This window comes from Oncorhynchus mykiss, chromosome 5 (assembly GCF_057628025.1).
Source record: "Oncorhynchus mykiss isolate SJ-2025 chromosome 5, ASM5762802v1, whole genome shotgun sequence".
NCBI lineage: Eukaryota > Metazoa > Chordata > Actinopteri > Salmoniformes > Salmonidae > Oncorhynchus > Oncorhynchus mykiss.
The window spans coordinates 22,871,527-22,894,018 of record NC_143026.1 but is presented as its reverse complement, the minus strand read 5'-3'; the positions used below and the strand labels follow the sequence as shown (position 1 = coordinate 22,894,018).

The 22,492-nt window shown below is 43.8% G+C and overlaps 1 protein-coding gene across 1 annotated transcript; it reads left to right on the top strand.

Annotated features, from left to right (window-relative positions):
* Positions 1-654: 654 nt before the first annotated feature.
* Positions 655-4,612, top strand: LOC110523438 (zinc finger protein 703). Its single transcript, XM_021602122.3, has 2 exons — positions 655-1,465; positions 1,947-4,612. Exons 1-2 carry the CDS (start codon positions 1,385-1,387, stop codon positions 3,510-3,512), a joined length of 1,647 nt encoding a protein of 548 aa, XP_021457797.3. The 5' UTR covers positions 655-1,384; the 3' UTR covers positions 3,513-4,612.
* The last annotated feature ends 17,880 nt before the right edge of the window (positions 4,613-22,492 follow it).

The window sequence follows — 22,492 nt, the reverse complement described above, 5'->3', positions numbered from 1 at the left end:
TTAACCAATTCATTGTATAATTAGGTTAACAAAATTAGCTCATTGCAGAGTCAGTCAGCAGCCTGGCGGTAATACAATCAAGTTATTAACATTCCAGATTTATAGAACCATGAATATAGAGGCAGTGTTCAACCTCTTTAGCACATTTCTCCATGACTGGTTGTGAAAATGACATAAAATAATCAAAAACAGTCCAAGTGAATTTACTGGGATCAGTATGTGAAACTCAATTTCAATGTCTCAAGTAGACTAAGGAGTAGGTATGTAAAATGTGTGTGACTCCCATTTGACTTTGTACATTCAAATAAGGAGATTGAGAGTTGAATGTGGCACAGGCTAGGCAATGTTATTACATTTCTGTTAACAGTAACTTGATTTCAACCCTGCAGTGACCACAACAGTCACAAGAGTCTTTTGGATTTAAATTTGCCTCACAGCCAATATAAGCCCAAAACTTGGTTGTAGCCTATTGTATTGGTGATGGTGATGACAATAAACCGTGTAAAACAATGTCATCAACAGTGCCCCCTGTCGGTCATGTATAAGGCACACTGATACACTCTCAATTATACATAAATCAACATAAATACCATATAGAGCGCCTGGTAAAACATGTTTTGCATCAAAGGGAATTACATTCAGTTCTGACATTATGACTTTTGAAAGATTATCGGAAGACTTATCTAACACCATGAAATACAATGGACAGTCTGTCTTCATTGGCCGAGGGGGACAATATATTGCTCCGCCTTCAGAAGAAACGCATCAGCCCTTCTCATTTTTAACCAACTATTGGACGGCGGCTCGCTTACATCGAAGGTCCGCTTGTGATCTCACACACTCGAGGATGTGTGAGTGCTGGAGAAACAGAGAGAGTGCGCTATAGACTGGAGCCGTGAGAGTCTATTTTGGAACCTATACACTTTGGCTATACTTATTCTGCAACTGAATTGTATGCATATATTTCGCTCACATCCCGATTGATGTGGATTTTGTGAATTAGAACCCCCGGAAGAACAATTCTGGAATAGGCATCATGAGTGAAGAACCGAACGTCAACTTCTGTAAAATGAAACTAGATGGGGAGTAGGCTACAGGCGTTCTCTAGCGGATTATAATTCAACTTTACACTGCGCATGGATAATTATACACTTTACTTTTCCGGGACTTTAACAAAGCACGGCCCCTCTCCACCATATTTTCGTTTCCCTCCCCAATTAAATATTTCTCTTTTGGATCTATTACGCACGAGATACGCAGCCATACCTCCGAATCCTGTGACAGTAGGGATAACTGCAGCTCCCCAACAGGCGCGTTAGTGTTTTCATCGACTCTTTTGGATCCTATTCGCCAGGCAAAGCAGCTCCCAATCCGGATACTCAAGATGTTGACGGCGCACACCAGCCACTTGCTCCACCACCCGGAATACCTGCAGCCCCTGCAATCTGCACCAGTGAGCATTGAGGTATGGTGAATATGTTTATTTTGCCCTGGTGAATTGTCACATTTAATGTTGTTGTTGTTTGGTTTATAGATTATTCTACTCACGGTTTATTCTCAACACCTTGGTGCGTTTTTTTTTGCGCAAGCACGTTCCTCAACTTTTAGCCCATAATGCGTATTTTTGGGGGTAATGTGCACATTAAGGACTTCTGAAAAGTAATTCCCTGAGCATCGCTTCTCATATGCTATATCCCCAGGGCTGCAGTTTTTTTTCCCGAATGACTGTTTCTACTATTTTGCTTCAACTTTGTAGACAATAGGCTTACATCTATTCGATAAAACTAGCCATAACTTACAGCAAGACCTCATTACTGCCAAATACATTGAAACAATTACTGCTAACAGTAATTTAAGTACTTTCTGTCTCTGTCTGTATTTATTTATACAACTGTAATCGTGAAAAGTGCTTTAACTTAACATAAAGTCTTGGTTTATTTCTCCAGCTGGATGCCAAGAAGAGTCCCCTGGCCCTGCTGGCTCAGACCTGCTCCCAGATCGGCAAGCCTGACCCTCCCTCCTCCAAACTAAGCTCTATCTCTAATGGCCATGGTGACCATGATGGACACTCCTCTTCCTCCTCCTCCAGTCACAAACTGGGGGAGCACCGGCCCTCACAGGAGGACAAGTCCAGCTTCAAGCCCTATAACAAAGTAGGGGGTGACAGTCGGAGAGACAGGGTTTGTAGCTCTAATAACAGTTCTGACAAGACAGGCTTCAGGGTACCTAGTAATGGGAATGGAGGAGCTAACAGTAACTTATCAGGTTCTTGTCCATCCTTTCCGCCACACGCCATCTCTCCCAACTCCAGGGTGGGTAGTGGCACGCCTCCTCAGCACACACAGCAGTCGTCACAGACACACAGACAGAGCCAGTCGCCTCACGGACTACATGTTTCCCACTCTCAGACTCTGAATGGAGAACACAAACAGGAACAGAGCAGTCCACACGGGAACAGCAACAGTAGCAGCAGCAGTGGCGGCCATCTTAAGAAGGAGTCAGATGTGAATAAGGTCAGTTTGGACAGTCCCCAGATGGCTAACTCCAGCCATGCCAGAGCCAGCACCAACTCCAGCACAGGAAGCTCTGAGGGAAGCCCCAGCCATGAGTTTGGCAAGATGGACTCCCAACCCCCACCACTCAGCCTGGGTCCTGGACATATCACTCCCATCTCTCCCTACAAGACTGGCCACTCTGTCTTCCCCCTGTCCTCCTCTGGTATGGGCTACCATGGCTCTGTAGTGGGGGCCTATGCTGGATATCCCTCCCAGTTTGTCCCAGGGTTGGACCCTACCAAGTCTGGTCTGGGAGGAGGGGGGGTGAGGGTACCGGGGAAGCACCATAGCTCCAGCCCCCTCACTGGTACCTCTCCCCTCTCCTTCATGCAGGGCTTGTGCAGGGATCCGTACTGCCTCAGCTACCCTAACTCACCCCACCTGGGGGGAAACAATCCCTGCGTCCATGACCCCTCCTCATCCATCAAATCAGGCTATCCAGGCTTGGTCTACCCCTCCCACCCCCTCCACTCCCTCCACCCCAGCACTATGTCTTCCAGCATCACCCCCACCCTGTCCCACCCACTCTACACCTACGGCTTCATGCTCTCCAATGACCCCATCCCTCATGCCTGTAACTGGGTATCAGCTGGGGGTCCTTGTGATAAACGCTTCTCCACCTCAGACGAGCTACTAGCCCACCTGCGCACACACACCTCCTTACCTGGAGGGATGGACAGTAAGATATTCTCTGCCTACCCCTCTCTCTCCTCCTCTGCTGCCTCTTGCCACCTCCACCTCCCCCACGAGAGTCAGGCCTCCTTGCAGAACTCATTCTCCCTCAGGGCTCCTCATACCCTGGGTCTGGCCCGGTACCACCCCTATGGTAAGATCCACCTGCCCCCTGGACCTACCTCCATCCCCCTGCACTCCCTCCAGGCTGGTTCTCCTTACTACCCCCACTATGCTCTCTATAGCCAGAGACTTGGCTCAGCGTCTGCCCTGGGCTATCAGTGATTCTCCATCCATCCACACAGTCTATAACAGTGTTTCTCCTCAAATTACTAAGCCAAGGCAGCTCTCCCACTCCTTCCTGCCTCGCTCTGCTGCTCCCTGCCTAAAACTGCTGGAATCTTTGGATCCAATTGGTTTTAATAGAAATGTTCTGTAAGCCCTGGATGAAGGTGTTTCTGGAGCTTCTGCGGGTAGCACATCTTGCCTATATGGGGGATCACTACTACTCCATACCAAAGCAGGATTCTATGGAGGAGCCAGAGAAGGGTCTGAATGCTTGCATGTCTGCACACTAGGATGCTGCACTTTATGAACAAGTGGGTTTGACTGGACCAGTGGACATGGTGCCATGTTGGGTTGTAATAGCATCACAGACTGGGCTGGCTGATAGCTGGTGGTAGGATGCTGTAGAACGCCTCCTGGATCTCTTCATGTCAAGTTGGGAATAGTGATTGCAGTGGAAAGACAGGAGAGGAGATAGTGATGGCATTAACCTATAGCACTATGGGGGGAGGCACAGGGGGAGAATCGGATGCATGCTAGCTTGACCCTCCCTGAGTGTGAGTTTAGCTCAGTTATGGTTTTGAGATTTGTTTCAGTTTCATACATTTTGCTTCTTCTTTGACTGAAAATAGAAATTGTATTTATTTTTTAACTGAGTGCTTTGGCTTTCAAGTTTACTTTCCAAAACATACATTTGAACTTTTCTTATTATTATTTTGCAGTTATACAGTTATCATTTTATCTATTATGAACAGGATTTGTTTAAAAATGCTAAAAACATTCACTCATGCAAACTTTACAACAAAGTAGATTTTCTTCTCCTTACAAAAGTATGTGGTTTTCTTGTTTTCCTATCCTTCTATGAATGAATGTGGATGTCACATCTCTTTCTCTCCCTCTCTGGCTTCCTAATTGTTGTTTGTACAGCAGATTAATAGTGAAAGGAAATGTGATATTTTTTGTAAAGTTTTTGGCAGAATGACCTGGGTAAGAGAGCGATACGAACCCAAACACAGTAAGCAAAGATTGTGTGATGATGGCAGAGCTGTCCGATTTTAAAGGCAAGGTCATATTTTGTTTAATAAATGATAATGAATATATATTTTGTCATTTTCATTTGTCAATCCAATTGGTCTCTTTTTGACACCTCATTCATCTCAATCGGTTTGATTTGGTTCATTAGGCCATTATAACCAGCTATGTAATAATCAGTCACTCAGTCTGGAGAGAACATTCAGAGACAACGCAACTAAGATACAAAGAAGAATACTGGAGAATGCTTATTGTTAGTTGCTTTAGATAAGAGTGTCTGCTAAATTACAAAATTGTAAATTTTAGAATGACTATTTCAGTATAATTCAGTAAAGTTTTACATAGGGCTGCACAATATTGGAAAAAAAAATCAAGTTGTGATTTTTTTTTAACAAAATATTGCGATTGCGATTTGACATGCAATATAGATCAAAATACTTACAGATCCAAATACTTGTTTTAAAAAGCAAAGTGGAAAGAAACATCTTTCTTGTTCAGAACAATCAGTTGACTGCATTTGACCTAAAAGAACAGGATGAAAACGTATAGTGACTCTAACATCAAGGAGGAGGAACTGTGCAGCTTGACTGACGGGGATTTCTTTTACATGCTGATGTAATTGTTTCAAAATATTCCATGAGATATGGATCTCTTAAGGTATGGATATTGTATGAGACCTACCCAGGAACTGTTGTATTGGTCCTTTGCCATCCGGTGGTATTCATCCCTGAGTTGATTTCAATCATCACAACAGATATGAATATAATGACCTATTATGAATATAAGTGACCTACTCTGGTAGGACAGCCTTTGTCAGTGTGCATTATCTGCCTTGTTTCGATGTAGAGCCAGTGTGTGCCAGGTGCTATTGTTCTACAGACAGTCCCAACCAGGTGAAGGATGGGTTTGGGTGTGCTTGACTTTCAGTTAGTGTTTCACAGACAGGCAGGCAGGCAGGCAGACAGACAGGTCAGTTTTGGCACCCACTGAGTTTTGATTGAGTCACAGCCTTCTCTATGTCTGTGTTATGTCCAGATAGACATCAGAGCTACACCCGTATCTGTCTGGTCATGTTCAGGATAAGGACCTGTCCGTCTTTCATGTTACTCCAGCTCAGTGTGATTGGCAGAGGTAATATGCTACTTCCTGGTTACGAGACACTGCCGGGGGCCTGTCGGAGTATAGATTACCTACGGTGGTCAGTTACAGTCCTGACAGGCAGACCCACTGGGTCACAACACCCCATCGCCACGGAAACCATGGAAACTGCTCCCGTTTTCAGTCTTCCATGTTCCCGAGACCTTGTCAGAGATGTGATGTCTTCCAAATGGCTCATTCAATCCCTCTCCTCACCTCCTCACAAGCTAATGTGTTCTCAGCCACCTGGTTAACAAAGGGCTGGATGAACAAAAGATGTTCTGGGTTCATTTGTAGGGCAGCAGGAGGAGATACTCGTGGTTGGGTTGCAAAGTAGGTTTCAGGTGTCCCATGTAGCTTCTGTAGCCCTGGTGTTTGGCCTAGGAAACTCAGAGACATGGTTAAGGAGCAGAGCTTGGGTTTAATTTAAATGGGAGAGCTCAAGATCAGGTTGTTAAGAAGCACGGACAGCAGCCTGACTGACTGACTTACTTAAAGGGACTTTAGTCAAAGTGACGTCTGATGTTGGATTGTTCTCTGATCCTTTTGTTTTAGATCTGAGAGTGTGTGTGTGCGAGGAATTCATATCACTGGTTATGAGTGTTGTCTTTTTCTGTCTGCTTCATCATTTATACAGGGTTTTAGTCAAAGTTTTGCTGCCAGAAAAGTCCACCTATAGTTTCCAAGTCAAGTGTCTTTGTTTGAAAGTAAAAAGCAGTGAGCTCTGTGACTGTCTCTGTCACCACCTAAAGGCTCTGAGTAAAACCCATCTGTATCTCCCAATGGGAACACCTACAGATCCTGAGAAACTGAGACACGGGAACAATACCAGCTAGGTCTCAATAAAAGTTAGGACAGATAGAATTGAATTAGAGAGCCTCGAGGGAGAAATGAATAGCTGTGCCATTTTCCATTTCGTTGTTACTCATCCATAGCTCCTTTATCCAATCCAATCCATCCATCATTCCTTTCTTCCCTTTACTCTCCTCATCCATCACTCTATCCATCCATCTCGGGGTTGGCTAGTGTTTACAGCAGATATCAGGACTCGCATGCCGCCCAGGGTGCTTTCACACTGCTGCTGCTGGAGAGCATGTGTTACGTGTAATTTAGTCCCTCCAAGCAACACTCCAAAAATGGTTCCAAAATGGTTCTTCAACTGTCCCCATAGGAGAACCCTTTTTTGGTACTAGGTAATTCCATGTAGAACCCTGTGGAAAGGGTTCTACCTGGACCCAAAAGGGTTTTTACCTGGAACTAAAAGCAGTTATTCAAAGGGTTATCTTATGGGACAGCCAAATAACTATTTTAGGTTCTAGATAGCACCTTTTTTCTAGGAGTGTAAGCTAAAACAGGACCTAACATTATTGGGTATTTTTTAAAGATACACATGCACAAACACATACATTGTTGTGAGAGGTTTGTGTGTGTATGACAGACCTGGATGGACAGCTGACAGCCTTGGTGATTAACGATGACAGAGTGTAGAGCAGCTTCTCCATCTCTGAGAGAGAGAGATGGAGTACAGGAAGGAGAGGTGCACTCTTAGAAAAGAAGGTGCTGTCTAGAACCTAAAAGGGTTCATCAGTCTTCCCCATAGGAGAACCCTTTGAAGAAACTGTTTTGGTTCCACGTAGAACCCTTTCTACAGAGGGTTTTACATGGAACCAAAAAGGGTTTTACTTGGAACCCTTTTTTTTCTAAGAGTGTAGACCCACACACACACACACACACACACACACACACACACAGCCCCTCAGTTTCCAGAGATTCAGTATAGAAACTATGGGCTCACCATGTAGAAGCCCTGTCAGGGCACGGAACACAAACCACAGACATCTGTCTTGATGCATCTTTTAAGTGTCTTCTCTTCTGGAAGCACTAAAAGAGATCACAAACACACTACTCACAAGCACACTCATCCTTTTCCCTCTTTCCCTCCAGGGCCAGCTTTAGTCTTTTGAGGGCCCTTTTTTTGTGCCCACTTCTTGACAGCAGTGATAAAAACGTAAGTTTTAAAGGTCTTTTCCTGCAGTTCTACACATTTTGCCATGGGACGTAGAGAAAATGTTGCAGTTTTAAAGAAAAACAATCCTGCAGTTCTACACATTTTGCCATGGGGCACAGAGAAAATGTTGCAATTTTATAACACATTTCATGCAGTTCTACACATTTTGCCATGGGGTGGAGAGAAATGTTTGCAGTTGTAAGTTAATTTCCTGCAATTCTACACATTTTTCTGTGATTTATGCCATGTTAATGATATCTGAGTGAGAGTGACTAACAGGAAAAATGGGGGCCCCCTGGAGGTCAGGGCCCCTGGGAACGTGCCCTGCTTTCCCGGTCAGTATTTAGCCTGATTGCTACAAATGTAGATAACTGGCTAGACTAACTTACCAATCAAAAAATTGTTAGCTGATAGTGACTGACAAAAACAAGAGTAGAAGTGCTGATGCACAACCAAATTTCGTACTTGAACTTTGTGTTTTGTACTATTCTAACGCCTAACAGTAAGTTGAGACTGATTCCCCTGCACCCCCACCCCCAAAAAGTGTTTTGTTTTGTTTTTTGGGTCGAGTTCCCCCTAGCAGCCAGGAGCCCTAATCTATCACCTATGTGCCTTATTCCTGGAGCCGGCCCTGTTTCCCTCTCTCCCTCTTTCCCTCTTTCTCTCTCCAACTCTATCACTTCATCACTCATCTCTATGACAGGCCTTTTCAAGTGGTCCAGGAATAAAGGGCACACAGATGTCAGACATGTTGGATTAATGTTCCTAAACCATCACACATCCCATTATTACATCCAGACAGAGCAGAGCAGGACAGAGCGGAAATATGTTGGAAATAGACGTTCCTCACTCACCAGTCCTGGCAACCCAACCCTTCCCTGTGTGTGTGTCTGTGTGTGTGTGTGTGTGACTACACGCCATGAAACTTCAGTATAACCAAGCCACAGAGAACAGGTCTGTTCATCATTCAGCACTGTGGTAAATTACCCAAATCCGACAGTAAATTTACCTGCTCAAGATGTTATGTGCTAAAACATGGCGCTGCTCTCTTGACCTTCCTTTTCCATTGACTCTCTCTCTCAGTGGGTTTTTCTCCCTCCCTCCCTGCAGCTTGACATGTGAAAGTACGGCCACAGTGAGTTCAGCAGTGCATGAGAAGGCATTGGCAATTATAGTTTCCCTGTTAATGCTTACGGCTGCAGCTGGTTCTGATCAGGCTGTGACTGACACACAAGCCATTCACACACACACACACACACACACACACACACACACACACACACACACAGGAATCCATCTGGGATGTCAGTTCTCATGCATCACCACTGGTTTACTGATGGAAAAACGTGCCTTGGCAGTGATTGTAGCTGGCCTGGAGGGTTAGTGGAGACTAACGGGGGCCAGTGGGTTAGCCGCACACCCAGTAAGGGTGACACCATCCTATCCCAGCCTTCCTCCTCGGCAGGCTCCCAGGCACATTCTCTTATTCCTGGAGGTTAATTCGGACTCTTTAGCTAACCAGGGCTAATTACCCATTGTAACCCTGAGCAGGCACCACACCACAGACTTACAGGGAGGTCAGAGACAAGCTAATACACACACACTCACTCTCTCTCTCCCTCTCTCTCTCTCTTTCACTCCCTACCTCTTCCTTTCAGTCTCTCTCTCTCTCTCTATGCCTCTCTCTCTCTCTCTCTGTCTCTCTCTCTCTCTGCCTCTGTCTCTCTCTGTCTCTCACTATGTCTTATACTTTGTCTCTCTCAGTCTCTGTCTCTCTTTGTCTCAGTCTCTGTCTCTCTTTGTCTCTCACTATGTCTTATACTTTGTCTCTCTCTGCCTTTGTCTCTCTCTGTCTCTCAGTCTCTGTCTCTCTTTGTCTCTCACTATGTCTTATACTTTGTCTCTCTCTGCCTCTGTCTCTCTTTCTCTCAGTCTCTGTCTCTCTTTGTCTCTCACTACGTCTTATACTTTGTCTCTCTCTGCCTCTGTCTCTCTTTGTCTCTCACTATGTCTTATACTTTGTCTCTCTCTGCCTTTGTCTCTCTCTGTCTCTCAGTCTCTGTCTCTCTTTGTCTCTCACTATGTCTTATACTTTGTCTCTCTCTGCCTCTGTCTCTCTCTGTCTCTCACTATGTCTTATACTTTGTCTCTCTCTGCCTCTGTCTCTCTCTGTCTCTCACTATGTCTTATACTTTGTCTCTCTCTGCCTCTGTCTCTCTTTGTCTCTCACTATGTCTTATACTTTGTCTCTCAGTCTGTCTCTCTTTGTCTCTCACTATGTCTTATACTTTGTCTCTCAGTCTCTGTCTCTCTCTGTCTCTCACTATGTCTTATACTTTGTCTCTCTCTGCCTTTGTCTCTCTCTGTCTCTCAGTCTCTGTCTCTCTTTGTCTCTCACTATGTCTTATACTTTGTCTCTCTCTGCCTCTGTCTCTCTCTGTCTCTCTCTCTCTCAGTCTCTCAGTCTCTGTCTCTGTCTCTCTCTGTCTCTCACTATGTCTTATACTTTGTCTCTCTCTGCCTCTGTCTCTCTCTGTCTCTCACTATGTCTTATACTTTGTCTCTCTCAGCCTTTGTCTCTCTCTGTCTCTCAGTCTCTGTCTCTCTTTGTCTCTCACTATGTCTTATACTTTGTCTCTCTCTGCCTCTCTCTCTCTGTCTCTCACTGTCTTATACTTTGTCTCTGTCTCTCTGTCTCTCTCTCTCTCAGTCTCTCAGTCTCTGTCTCTCTCTGTCTCTCACTATGTCTTATACTTTGTCTCTCTCTGTCGCTCTCTGTCTCTCACTATGTCTTATACTTTGTCTCTCTCTGCCTCTGTCTCTCTTTGTCTCTCAGTCTCTGTCTCTCTCTGTCTCTCAGTCTGTCTCTGTCTCTCTTTGTCTCTCACTATGTCTTATACTTTGTCTCTCTCTGCATCTGTCTCTCTTTATCTCTCACTATGTCTTATACTTTGTCTCTCTCTGCCTCTGTCTCTCTCTGTCTCTCACTATGTCTTATACTTTGTCTCTCTCTCTCTGTCTCTCTCTGCCTCTCTCTGTCTCTCTTTGTCTCTCACTATGTCTTATACTTTGTCTCTCTCTGCCTCTGTCTCTCTGTCTCTCACTATGTCTTATACTTTGTCTCTCTCTGCCTCTGTCTCTCTTTGTCTCTCAGTCTCTGTCTCTCTCTGTCTCTCAGTCTGTCTCTGTCTCTCTTTGTCTCTCACTATGTCTTATACTTTGTCTCTCTCTCTCTGTCTCTCTCTCTGTCTCTCTTTGTCTCTCACTATGTCTTATACTTTGTCTCTCTCTGCCTCTGTCTCTCTCTGTCTCTCACTATGTCTTATACTTTGTCTCTCTCAGTCTCTGTCTCTCTTTGTCTCTCACTATGTCTTATACTTTGTCTCTCAGCCTCTGTCTCTCTGTCTCTCTTTGTCTCTCACTATGTCTTATACTTTGTCTCTCAGTCTCTGTCTCTCTCTGTCTCTCACTATGTCTTATACTTTGTCTCTCTCTGCCTTTGTCTCTCTCTGTCTCTCAGTCTCTGTCTCTCTTTGTCTCTCACCATGTATTATACTTTGTCTCTCTCTGCCTCTGTCTCTCTCTCTCTCAGTCTCTCAGTCTCTGTCTCTCTCTGTCTCTCACTATGTCTTATACTTTGTCTCTCAGTCTCTGTCTCTCTCTGCCTCTGTCTCTCTTTGTCTCTCTCTGCCTCTGTCTCTCTTTGTCTCTCACTATGTCTTATACTTTGTCTCTCTCTCTGCATCTGTCTCTCTTTGTCTCTCACTATGTCTTATACTTTGTCTCTCTCAGCCTTTGTCTCTCTCTGTCTCTCAGTCTCTGTCTCTCTTTGTCTCTCACTATGTCTTATACTTTGTCTCTCTCTGCCTCTGTCTCTCACTATGTCTTATACTTTGTCTCTCTCAGCCTTTGTCTCTCTCTGTCTCTCAGTCTCTGTCTCTCTCTGTCTCTCACTATGTCTTATACTTTGTCGCTCTCTGCCTCTGTCTCTCTTTCTCTCAGTCTCTCTCTCTCTCTCTCTCTCTCTCTCTCTCTCTCACTGTCTCTGTCTCTCTTTGTCTCTCAGTCTCTGTCTCTCTCTCACTATGTCTTATACTTTGTCTCTCTCTGTCTCTGTCTCTGTCTCTCTCTCTCTCTGTCTCTCTCTGTCTCGCTCTCTCTCTCTCTCACTATGTCTTATACTTTGTCTCTCTCTCTGCCTCTGTCTCTCTTTGTCTCTCACTGTGTCTTATACTTTGTCTCTCTCAGACTTTGTCTCTCTCTGTCTCTCAGTCTCTGTCTCTCTCTGTCTCTCACTATGTCTTATACTTTGTCGCTCTCTGCCTCTGTCTCTCTTTCTCTCAGTCTCTCTCTCTCTCACTGTCTCTGTCTCTCTTTGTCTCTCAGTCTCTGTCTCTCTCTGTCTCTCACTATGTCTTATACTTTGTCTCTCTCTGTCTCTGTCTCTCTCTGTCTCTCTCTGTCTCTCTCTCTCTCTCTCTCACTATGTCTTATACTTTGTCTCTCTCTGCCTCTGTCTCTCTCTGTCTCTCACTATGTCTTATACTTTGTCTCGCTCTGCCTCTGTCTCTCTTTGTCTCTCACTATGTCTTATACTTTGTCTCTCTCAGCCTTTGTCTCTCTCTGTCTCTCAGTCTCTGTCTCTCTTTGTCTCTCACTATGTCTTATACTTTGTCTCTCTCTGCCTCTGTCTCTCACTATGTCTTATACTTTGTCTCTCTCAGCCTTTGTCTCTCTCTGTCTCTCAGTCTCTGTCTCTCTCTGTCTCTCACTATGTCTTATACTTTGTCGCTCTCTGCCTCTGTCTCTCTTTCTCTCAGTATCTCTCTCTCTCTCTCTCTCTCTCTCACTATGTCTCTGTCTCTCTTTGTCTCTCAGTCTCTGTCTCTCTCTTTCTCTCACTATGTCTTATACTTTGTCTCTCACTATGTCTTATACTTTGTCTCTCTCTCTCTCTGTCTCTGTCTCTCTCTGTCTCTCTCTCTCTCTCTCTCTCTCTCTCTCTCACACTATGTCTTATACTTTGTCTCTCTCTGCCCCTGTCTCTCTCTGTCTCTCACTATGTCTTATACTTTACTTTGTCTCTCTCTGCCTCTGTCTCTCTTTCTCTCAGTCTCTGTCTCTCTTTGTCTCTCACTATGTCTTATACTTTGTCTCTCTCTGCCTCTGCCTCTCACTATGTCTTATAATTTGTCTCTCTCTGTCTCTCACTATGTCTTATGCTTTGTCGCTCTCTGCCTCTGTCTGTCTCTGTCTCTCTCTGTCTCTCACTATGTCTTATACTTTGTCTCTCTCTGCCTCTGTCTGTCTCTCTCTCTCTCTCTCTCTCTCTCTCTCTCTCTCACACTATGTCTCAGTCTCTCTTTGTCTCTCAGTCTCTGTCTCTCTCTGTCTCTCACTATGTCTTATACTTTGTCTCTCTCTGTCTCTCTCTCTCTCTCTATCTCTGTCTCAGTCTCTCTCTCTCTCTGTCTCTCACTATGTCTTATACTTTGTCTCTCAGTCTCTCTCTCAGCTATCTGTTTTTTCTGTAACAATGTGACTTCATTGTACAATATGTTTGGTATATAATCAGGCTGGCTTGAATGACCACAAAAACAAGTTCTTCAGGAACACCTATCAGCCAAGGATACAAATGAAAAAGTAAGAGAGAGAAAGAAATGGAGAGGAGCGAGAGATGAAGAAGAACGAGAGTGAGATTGAGCAAAAGAGAGAGAGAGATAAAGAGAAACAGAGAAGAAAAGAGAGAGGAGTACATGGAAATAAGCACTCGTGATTACCCAAATACAGTCATTAAAGGGTCTGTGATTACCCAAATACAGTCATTAAAGGGTCTGTGATTACCCAAATAGAGTCATTAAAGGGTCTGTGATTACCCAAATAGAATCATTAAAGGGTCTGTGATTACCCAAATACAGTCATAATAAAGGGCCTGTGATTACCCAAATACAGTCAATAAAGGGTCTGTGATTACCCAAATACAATCATTAATTAAAGGGTCTGTGATTACCCAAATACAGTCATTAAAGGGTCTGTGATTACCCAAATACAGTCATAATAAAGGGTCTGTGATTACCCAAATACAGTCAATAAAGGGTCTGTGATTACCCAAATACAGTCAATAAAGGGTCTGTGATTACCCAAATAGAATCATTAAAGGGTCTGTGATTACCCAAATACAGTCATAATAAAGGGTCTGTGATTACCCAAATACAGTCAATAAAGGGTCTGTGATTACCCAAATACAGTCAATAAAGGGTCTGTGATTACCCAAATACAATCATTAATTAAAGGGTCTGTGATTACCCAAATACAGTCATTAAAGGGGAAATGTGTTTTTTAGTGTGTCAGAATGATTAATGACTGAGAGCCAAGCCACTCTAACTCTGGTGTTTAGTCTAACCAGTAGACCTGATCCAGCCACACACACTGATGGTGTGTGTGTGTGTGTGTGTGTGTGTGCATATGGCAGTCCTGTGGTGAGAGGGGAGAAAAGCAAGGTGTGCTTCCAGGGTGTGCAGAAGACCAGTAACATTACACCACTGAAGTAGGAAGTCATACAGCAGGGGTACGTAGGAAGTCATACAGCAGGGGTACGTAGGAAGTCATACAGCAGGGGTACGTAGGAAGTCATACAGCAGGGGTACGTAGGAAGTCATACAGCAGGGGTACGTAGGAAGTCATACAGCAGGGGTACGTAGGAAGTCATGCAGGGGTACGTAGGAAGTCATACAGAAGTAGGAAGTCATACAGCAGGGGTACGTAGGAAGTCATACAGCAGGGGTACATAGGAAGTCATACAGCAGGGGTACGTAGGAAGTCATACAGAAGTAGGAAGTCATACAGCAGGGGTACGTAGGAAGTCATACAGCAGGGGTACGTAGGAAGTCATACAGCAGGGGTACGTAGGAAGTCATACAGCAGGGGTACGTAGGAAGTCATACAGAAGTAGGAAGTCATACAGCAGGGGTACGTAGGAAGTCATACAGCAGGGGTACGTAGGAAGTCATACAGCAGGGGTACGTAGGAAGTCATACAGCAGGGGTACGTAGGAAGTCATACAGCAGGGGTACGTAGGAAGTCATACAGCAGGGGTACGTAGGAAGTCATACAGCAGGGGTACGTAGGAAGTCATACAGCAGGGGTACGTAGGAAGTCATACAGCAGGGGTACGTAGGAAGTCATACAGAAGTAGGAAGTCATACAGCAGGGGTACGTAGGAAGTCATACAGAAGTAGGAAGTCATACAGCAGGGGTACGTAGGAAGTCATACAGAAGTAGGAAGTCATACAGCAGGGGTACGTAGGAAGTCATACAGAAGTAGGAAGTCATACAGCAGGGGTACGTAGGAAGTCATACAGAAGTAGGAAGTCATACAGCAGGGGTACGTAGGAAGTCATACAGAAGTAGGAAGTCATACAGCAGGGGTACGTAGGAAGTCATACAGAAGTAGGAAGTCATACAGCAGGGGTACGTAGGAAGTCATACAGAAGTAGGAAGTCATACAGCAGGGGTACGTAGGAAGTCATACAGAAGTAGGAAGTCATACAGCAGGGGTACGTAGGAAGTCATACAGAAGTAGGAAGTCATACAGCAGGGGTATGTCTCTGTGTATTTGTTCATTTGCTATTCCAGTGTGATTAATGATGTGTATTGGACAGTGAGTTATGATGATCATTACCAGCCCTTTACACCCCTCATTAGCACCTCTTAACAATGTTGATTTCCTCTGTTTCTTACCCATCAATGCCCTTTTAGACTGTACATATATTTATGTTATTTGTACATAACAATTAGGCTGTTGTGTTAAGTTATTACACTTGGGATATCTTGGAAAATAAGAGTATTTTCCTTTCAAGGCTAAACTAAGTTAATATATATTTTTTTAAGTCAGTATAGTATGATCCTCTGAGAGATCACCAGGTGGACTGCTAACACAGACAAAAGACAAGGCCATTTCAAAACGAGACTTTTATGAAACCTAGCTAGCTCATAAGTCCTGGAATGGTGTCTGACAGAAACCTGGGAACTCCAGATGTTCCACAGATCAAGTTGAGGAGTTGATAAGGAGTCATCGCTCAACACCCGTGTCACGCCTGGTGGACCCACTGATTTACTGGCCGGTGATGATGAAACAACCATTCAGACACTAAATGCTTTATGTCATTACACAAGCAGCTGCGTGTGTGTGTGTTTGTGTGTGTGCGGGTCTGTCTGGATGATGTCATGGCAGTGGATGGGAACAGGAATGAAACAGACCATTAGTTATTTTCCCCTCAGGTTTTCAAGGCTTTGCTTGTTTCAACGCTGGATGAAGGAAGTACAATAACAGGTACTGCCTCTTGTAACCTGTGCATGATGGAATGGCTGAAACTGGAGTATATTCTGAATTATTTTCCCTTCCTAAAAGATAAAAACAGCTTGATATTATTATTAAAATGACTGTGCATGTAAGGAGAAACTTCAGCTGATAAAAGTAGGCTACAGTTTCTAAGAAAAATGCCTTTGTATTAAAATACCAGATCAATAATGCTCCAAAACAAAAGTAGTAGAATAAAAGTACAAATCTGAGACCCCACCTCCTCAGATGTGGGCAGGGAGAAATAACATCAATCATAAGGAGAGAAGAGGAGGTGTGTGGGTTGGAGGGTGGTAGGGTTAGGGAAGCTGTCAATTTCAGGAATGAGTGACACAAACACTGAAGGAGTTGGACAGATGAGAGCCCCAGGCCCTGAGTGTGTGCTGTGGTGTAGGTGCATGGGGAGGGATATGGGGTATATACCTCCAGTGCATTGAGTGTGGCCAGAAGCAACAGCAGCAGCAGCTGTATGTAAGTCATTGGGGAGCTCTGACTTCCTGGGCTCCTGCTCTACATGTCACAGGCCTGATTAATGACCTGCAGGCCTTGCACTCTCCACCTCCTCCCCTCTCTCCCCCTCTCCATCCTCTCTCTGCCCAACACAATTCATCTACACCAACGCTTGTCAACGTATTCAGGCTGGTCTCATAGACTAGACGTAGCATAGTAAACATTAATGCGGGACACTCAAATTAGTATGATATATATAAGTGATGAAGGTAGGCAACAACACATCCGCTACGCTGATCCTCGACACGGGGGCCTCACAAGGGTGCGTCCTCAGCCCCTTCCACCAATAACTGCATGGCCATCCACGTCTCCAACTCAATCATAAAGTTTTCTGACTACACAACAGTGGTAGGGCTGATTACCAACAGCACCAGGAAAATAACCTCCTCCTCATTGTCAACAAAATGAATGAGCTGATTGTGGACTTCAGGAGACAGCAGAGAGCGCATGTCCTCATCTACATTGACTGGGACGCAGTAGAGAGGGTGAAAGGCTTCAAGTTCCCCGGCGTGCACATCACTGACAACCTGCAATGGTCCAACCACACATACATGAAAGCAGGGTGCTTGGTCGTGGTGGATGGGTAGGCGTATAATGCAAATGTATACCAACCCCATGGTTGTATGTTTGAATGTCATCACGGACAGCTTTTGTGTTTGAGCTAATTAGCAACTTTGCAACTACTTACTACTTTTTTAGCTACTTTGCAACTACTTAGCATGTTAGCTAACCCTTCCCCTAACCATAACCCTAACCTTAACACCTAACCCCAAACCCCTAGCCTAGCTGACGTTAGCCACCTAGCCCCCTAGCTAACGTTAGCCACCAAAAATTGGAATTCGTAACATATAATACATTTTGCAAATCCATAGGATATTGTACGAATTGCAATTCTTAACCTATTGTACAAATTCTCAATTTTAAATGGATGATAGACATCCACAAATGAATACATACCATACGAAACGTAACACATATACTAATTACAGGCTAATTACAGTGTCCAGGCTTTACATTTACTATGTTACATCCATGAGTCCAGGTAGACCTAATGCACAGGGCCACAGACAGACATACACACACAGGAGAGGAGGAGAGGTCACACACATTGCACGAACACTGCACGTACACACACATCCAAAATGTAAACACTGATACAGCATCTCTGGTAAGCAAGGGCTGACGCCTAGTCCTAAAAGCCTTCTGTAGACGATTGTGTCAGTGCTTTAATGGCTTGCCTTGAGCGTGTGAGTATGCCTGTGTGTGTGTATGTCCAAGCCAAGAGGTGGAGCTGTGTAGTGTCGAGACTGAGACAGAGTGCCTGCCTGGCCGCCCTACCCTGTGCTGTGGTTGTGTTTGTTTCCCAGCCTGTCAGGCATTTGTAGCAGAGTGATTTATGACCAGAGGACTCCAACCTGTCTTCACTGCCACTCCACTATTGTTACTACTGACATGTAATGAGGCCAGACATGCCTTCAAGCTGAGCACTTAAGAGAGATTCAATCTCTTCCAGTCACCCAGTCACAGGCACCAGAGTGACTCTTTTCTCTCTGTTCTCTCTCTCTTTCTCTCCCTTCCCTTTCTATCTTTCTCTCCCTGTCTTTTTCCCTGTGGTGGTAGAGTTGAAAGGCAGGGTTGAATGCAACTGGAGATGATGCAAAGAAGGCAGACAGAGAGGAAGACGAGTGTATAGAGGACAAGTCAAGCAACTCTTTATCGATCAAATCAACTGTTTCTTTCTCAGGGCTGGGGGACCAATCTGGCTCTTTACAAAACTATTCAAACCCAACAATCTGTAGCGGTAGGGCAATTCCATGGCGACAGGCTGATGCTGAGACTCAGATTTTTCACTTTAAAATGAATGCCAAACAAAAAACAATTATTTCAAAGTTAAACAAACAGTACAACTCAATGCACAAGGACTATTTGCAATTTCCACTGAACATTTGACAAAAACACGTTTACTTGAAGAACAGTGCAGATGCAATGTTTGGTCACATAATGACGGTTTGTGCTGTTTCTGCTGTAGTTCTGTTACCAAACATTGCATCTGAACATTGTAAAGTGAAAAATCTTTGTCAGCATTACTTTGTTAATGTGGAATTGCCCAGTTGCAAGTATCTAATACTGGTAGATGGTAGAGTTTATGTTTTTATAATGGTTACACAGCTTCTACACAGTTCTGTTTGTTACTGCTTCACTCTGAGCAAACTGTGTACAACCTAAACTTCTCTCAATTGCTCTCACATCCCCCTCCCACTCCCTCTTCTCTGAGTGAGAGAGGCAGTATCAGTGTAATCAATAACAGAGTCTCTGGCAGCTCTCCCACCTCTGACCCCAGCTCTTTGTCAGCCATGATTAATGACAGTGTGTGTGTGTGCGTGTGTGTGTGTGTGTGTGTGTGTGTGTGTGTGTGTGTGTGTGTGTGTGTGTGTGTGTGTGTGTGTGTGTGTGTGTGTGTGTGTGTGTGTGTGTGTGTGTGTGTTCTCTGCAGCCTGCCCTGCCTCTCCACCATTGTTCCACAACACTTAATGATCTCTGACAAGAATACTTTTTCCCCCTCCGCTACATTTTCCCTCTGGCTCTAAGAGAGGGTGTTAGCAGCTTAAACTTGCTACCGAGACCCGTAGATGGAGAGGATTTAGATATGAGGATTTAGATATTTACCTTTTATCTATCTAATCTGCTTAACTCCATCGTGATTAAAGGTTTGCCAATCACAATGGAATAGGAAGCACTTGAGAATAAGAAAATTGTTCATGATGAGTGGACCCATTGTAGACCATAGTCATATACTTTGTCAATATTTAATGCTGTACTGCCAATAAACTTTTCCAATAGATTTCAATATCCAATATCTTAAGCCATCCCCTTAAATATGGGATCAGAATTTTGGGGATCTGTCACGTTCTGACCTTAGTTCTTTTGTTATCTCTTTGTTTTAGTATGGTCAGGGCGTGAGTTGGGTGGGCAGTCTATGTTCTTTTTTCTATGTGGTGTTTTTGTGTTTGGCCTGGTATGGTTCTCAATCAGAGGCAGGTGTCGTTAGTTGTCTCTGATTGAGAATCATACTTAGGGAGCCTTTTCCCACCTGTGTGGTGTGGGTGATTGTTTTCTGTTATGTGTATGTCACCTTTCAGAACTGTTTCGGTTCGGTCTCCGTTGTTATTTTATTTCGTGTTCTCTGTTTAATAAATATAACGATGAACACTTACCAAGCTGCGCTTTGGTCCTCACCTCATTCCAACGACGAGCGTTACAGGATCAATGAAAGAAAGACACCTAAATACATGTACATTTGAAGTCAGAAGTTTGCATACACCTTCGCCAAATACATTCAAACTCAGTTTTTCACAATTCCTGACATTTAATCCTAGTAAAATGTTCCTGTCTTAGGTCAGTTAGGATCACCACTTTCTTTTAAGAATTTAAAATGTTGGAATAATAGTAGAGAAAATTATTTATTTCAGCTTTTATTTCTTTCATCACATAAAATATAAAAAATTATTGTACACATAATTACAATAGGAATGATAGTGTACAATAGTAGGATATACCCTTGTATATTGCCTGCACTAACCATGGAACTGTGTGATGACATGGCCAAGTATATAAGCTACATGGAATTGTTTTAAGAAAGTCATACCAAGGATAATTTTGAAGACCCCTTGAAGTATATATATTTTTAAATAAAACATAATTTGATGTCTCATCTTTCCATAGAGGGGTCTTAATAATTTGTACGCTACAGACAATTTCATGAGAAGATCGATTTCCGGGATGTCTCATGATCTGACAAATCCAGCTCTAGCTCTGTCACCTTTCACCGCAGATGCGGAAGAGCAACATTGGAGGATGCGGTTGATTGAGATGCATCCAATGCAACCCCCCCCCCCCCCCCTAGATATCTCTAGATTAAACTGATAGATCATTATTGGGATTTTTGTATTATGCTAATTAGTTTCCGCCGGGGCATGGACATCGACTCTAGGTGGATGAACAGCTGAACAATTTAAATTCTGCTTATTGGCACAACATTTCATAAACTTTACTGTGGAAAAGTTAATATGTTGATATGCTTTAGTTTGCTGCCACATTATCGTTTTCACATTTCCAGCGATGATAAGGTAAAATCGATCTTAAACAACTATAATTTATATTTACAATTACCTTGATCCAAACAGAATTACCAAGCTCTTATCAATAGCTCTTATCAAGATGTAAATTACAGTGCATGGAGAATGCTATAATTTCTATTGGAAAAAAATAGATGCTTTTTCCTCTTTGAACCGGTAGGCTCACTAGATCTTAGCTCTTTTCATGCTTAAGTTAAAGGACTAAATACGCATAGAGAGAAAAGTGCATAAAAAGGGAATTACGTTCAACTTACCCACGCATAACTCGGGTTGAAATTGACCCCAATGACAGCAGCCTCAGAAGAGGAGAGAGTGTCTCTGAATAATTACTCTGAAATATGACTTTGCTGCCATCTGCTCGTGAAAAGTATATATCACACCTCCTAAAACAGCAGATGAGGTACACACACACACACACACACACACACACACACACACACACACACACACACACACACACACACACACACACACACACACACACACACACACACACACACACACACACAGTTAGGTAGCTAACAACACTCCATTATTACACAGTTGAATCAATTAATTCTAATTTCACACTGACAGTAAGAGCATAACTTTATCACCTCTCTCTCTCTCTCTCTCTCTCTCTCTCGCTCTCTCTCTCTCTCTCTCTCTCTTTCTCTCTCTCTCTCAATTTTGTCCTCTGTCTGTTCTCCCTCAATCCTTCCGACTCCCTGATGAGAAAACATTCCCAGGTGTGAAACTGGGAATGGGGGGGATGAAATGAGAACTATGTTTCCTACCCCAGAGTGTGTGTGTGTTTGAATTCTCAACACACATATCTCAAATGTTCATGGGACCACTCAACCAACACTTACAATTCCCTAACTGTTTGTTTTGGTAAACACCATATGGCGGGACAAACAACAGCAAGGTGGATGTTTGTTTTGTGAGGACAGGAATAATAAGCAGGTATTTGAGTAGACTGTTACATGTAAGAAGTGATTTAGTGAACAGTGCTTATCATCAGCTCCCAAAGCAACCTGAAAACTTGCATTAGCTCCCAAAGCTAATGCCTAGGGTTTAGTTCAGCAGCCTAACCCAGTCTTGTGGCATGTTAAAACCTTGTTGATCAACAAAGCAAAATTATTTAACGGGATCGTCTAAAGATCAATCGGTCAGATCAGAGGTTGTGTTTATGTCAGAGGCTGTGTACATGTGTGTGTCTGTGTATGTGTGTGTGTGTGCTCTGAGATGTCGCACTCAGTATATCAGCATCTGGTGCTATCGGAATTGGTCCTGAGGACAGAAAAGTTGCACTATATGTACAAAAGTATGTGGACATCCCCTCAAATTAGTGGATTCTGTTATTTCAGCCATACCCGTTGCAGTCAGGTGTATAAAATCGAGAACACAGCCATGCAATCTACACAGACAAACATTGTCAGTAGAATGGCCTTACTGAAGAGCTCAGAAACTTTTAACGTGGCACCGTCAAATTTCTGCCCTGCTAGAGCTTCCCCGGTCAACTGTAAGTGCTGTTATTGTGAAGTGGGAACGTCTAGGAGCAGCAACGGCTAAGCCGTGAAGTGTTAGGCCGCACAAGCTCATAGAATGGGACCTCTGAGTGCTGAAGCATATAGCGTGTAAAAATCACCTGTCCTCGGTTGCAACACTCACTATCGAGTTCCAAACTGCCTCTGGCTTTCCATGGCCCAGCAGCCTAAGATCACCATGCGCAATGCCAAGCATCGGCTGGAGCTCGCCGCCATTGGACTCTGGAACAGTGGAAACACGTTCTCTGGAGTGATGAATCACGCTTCAC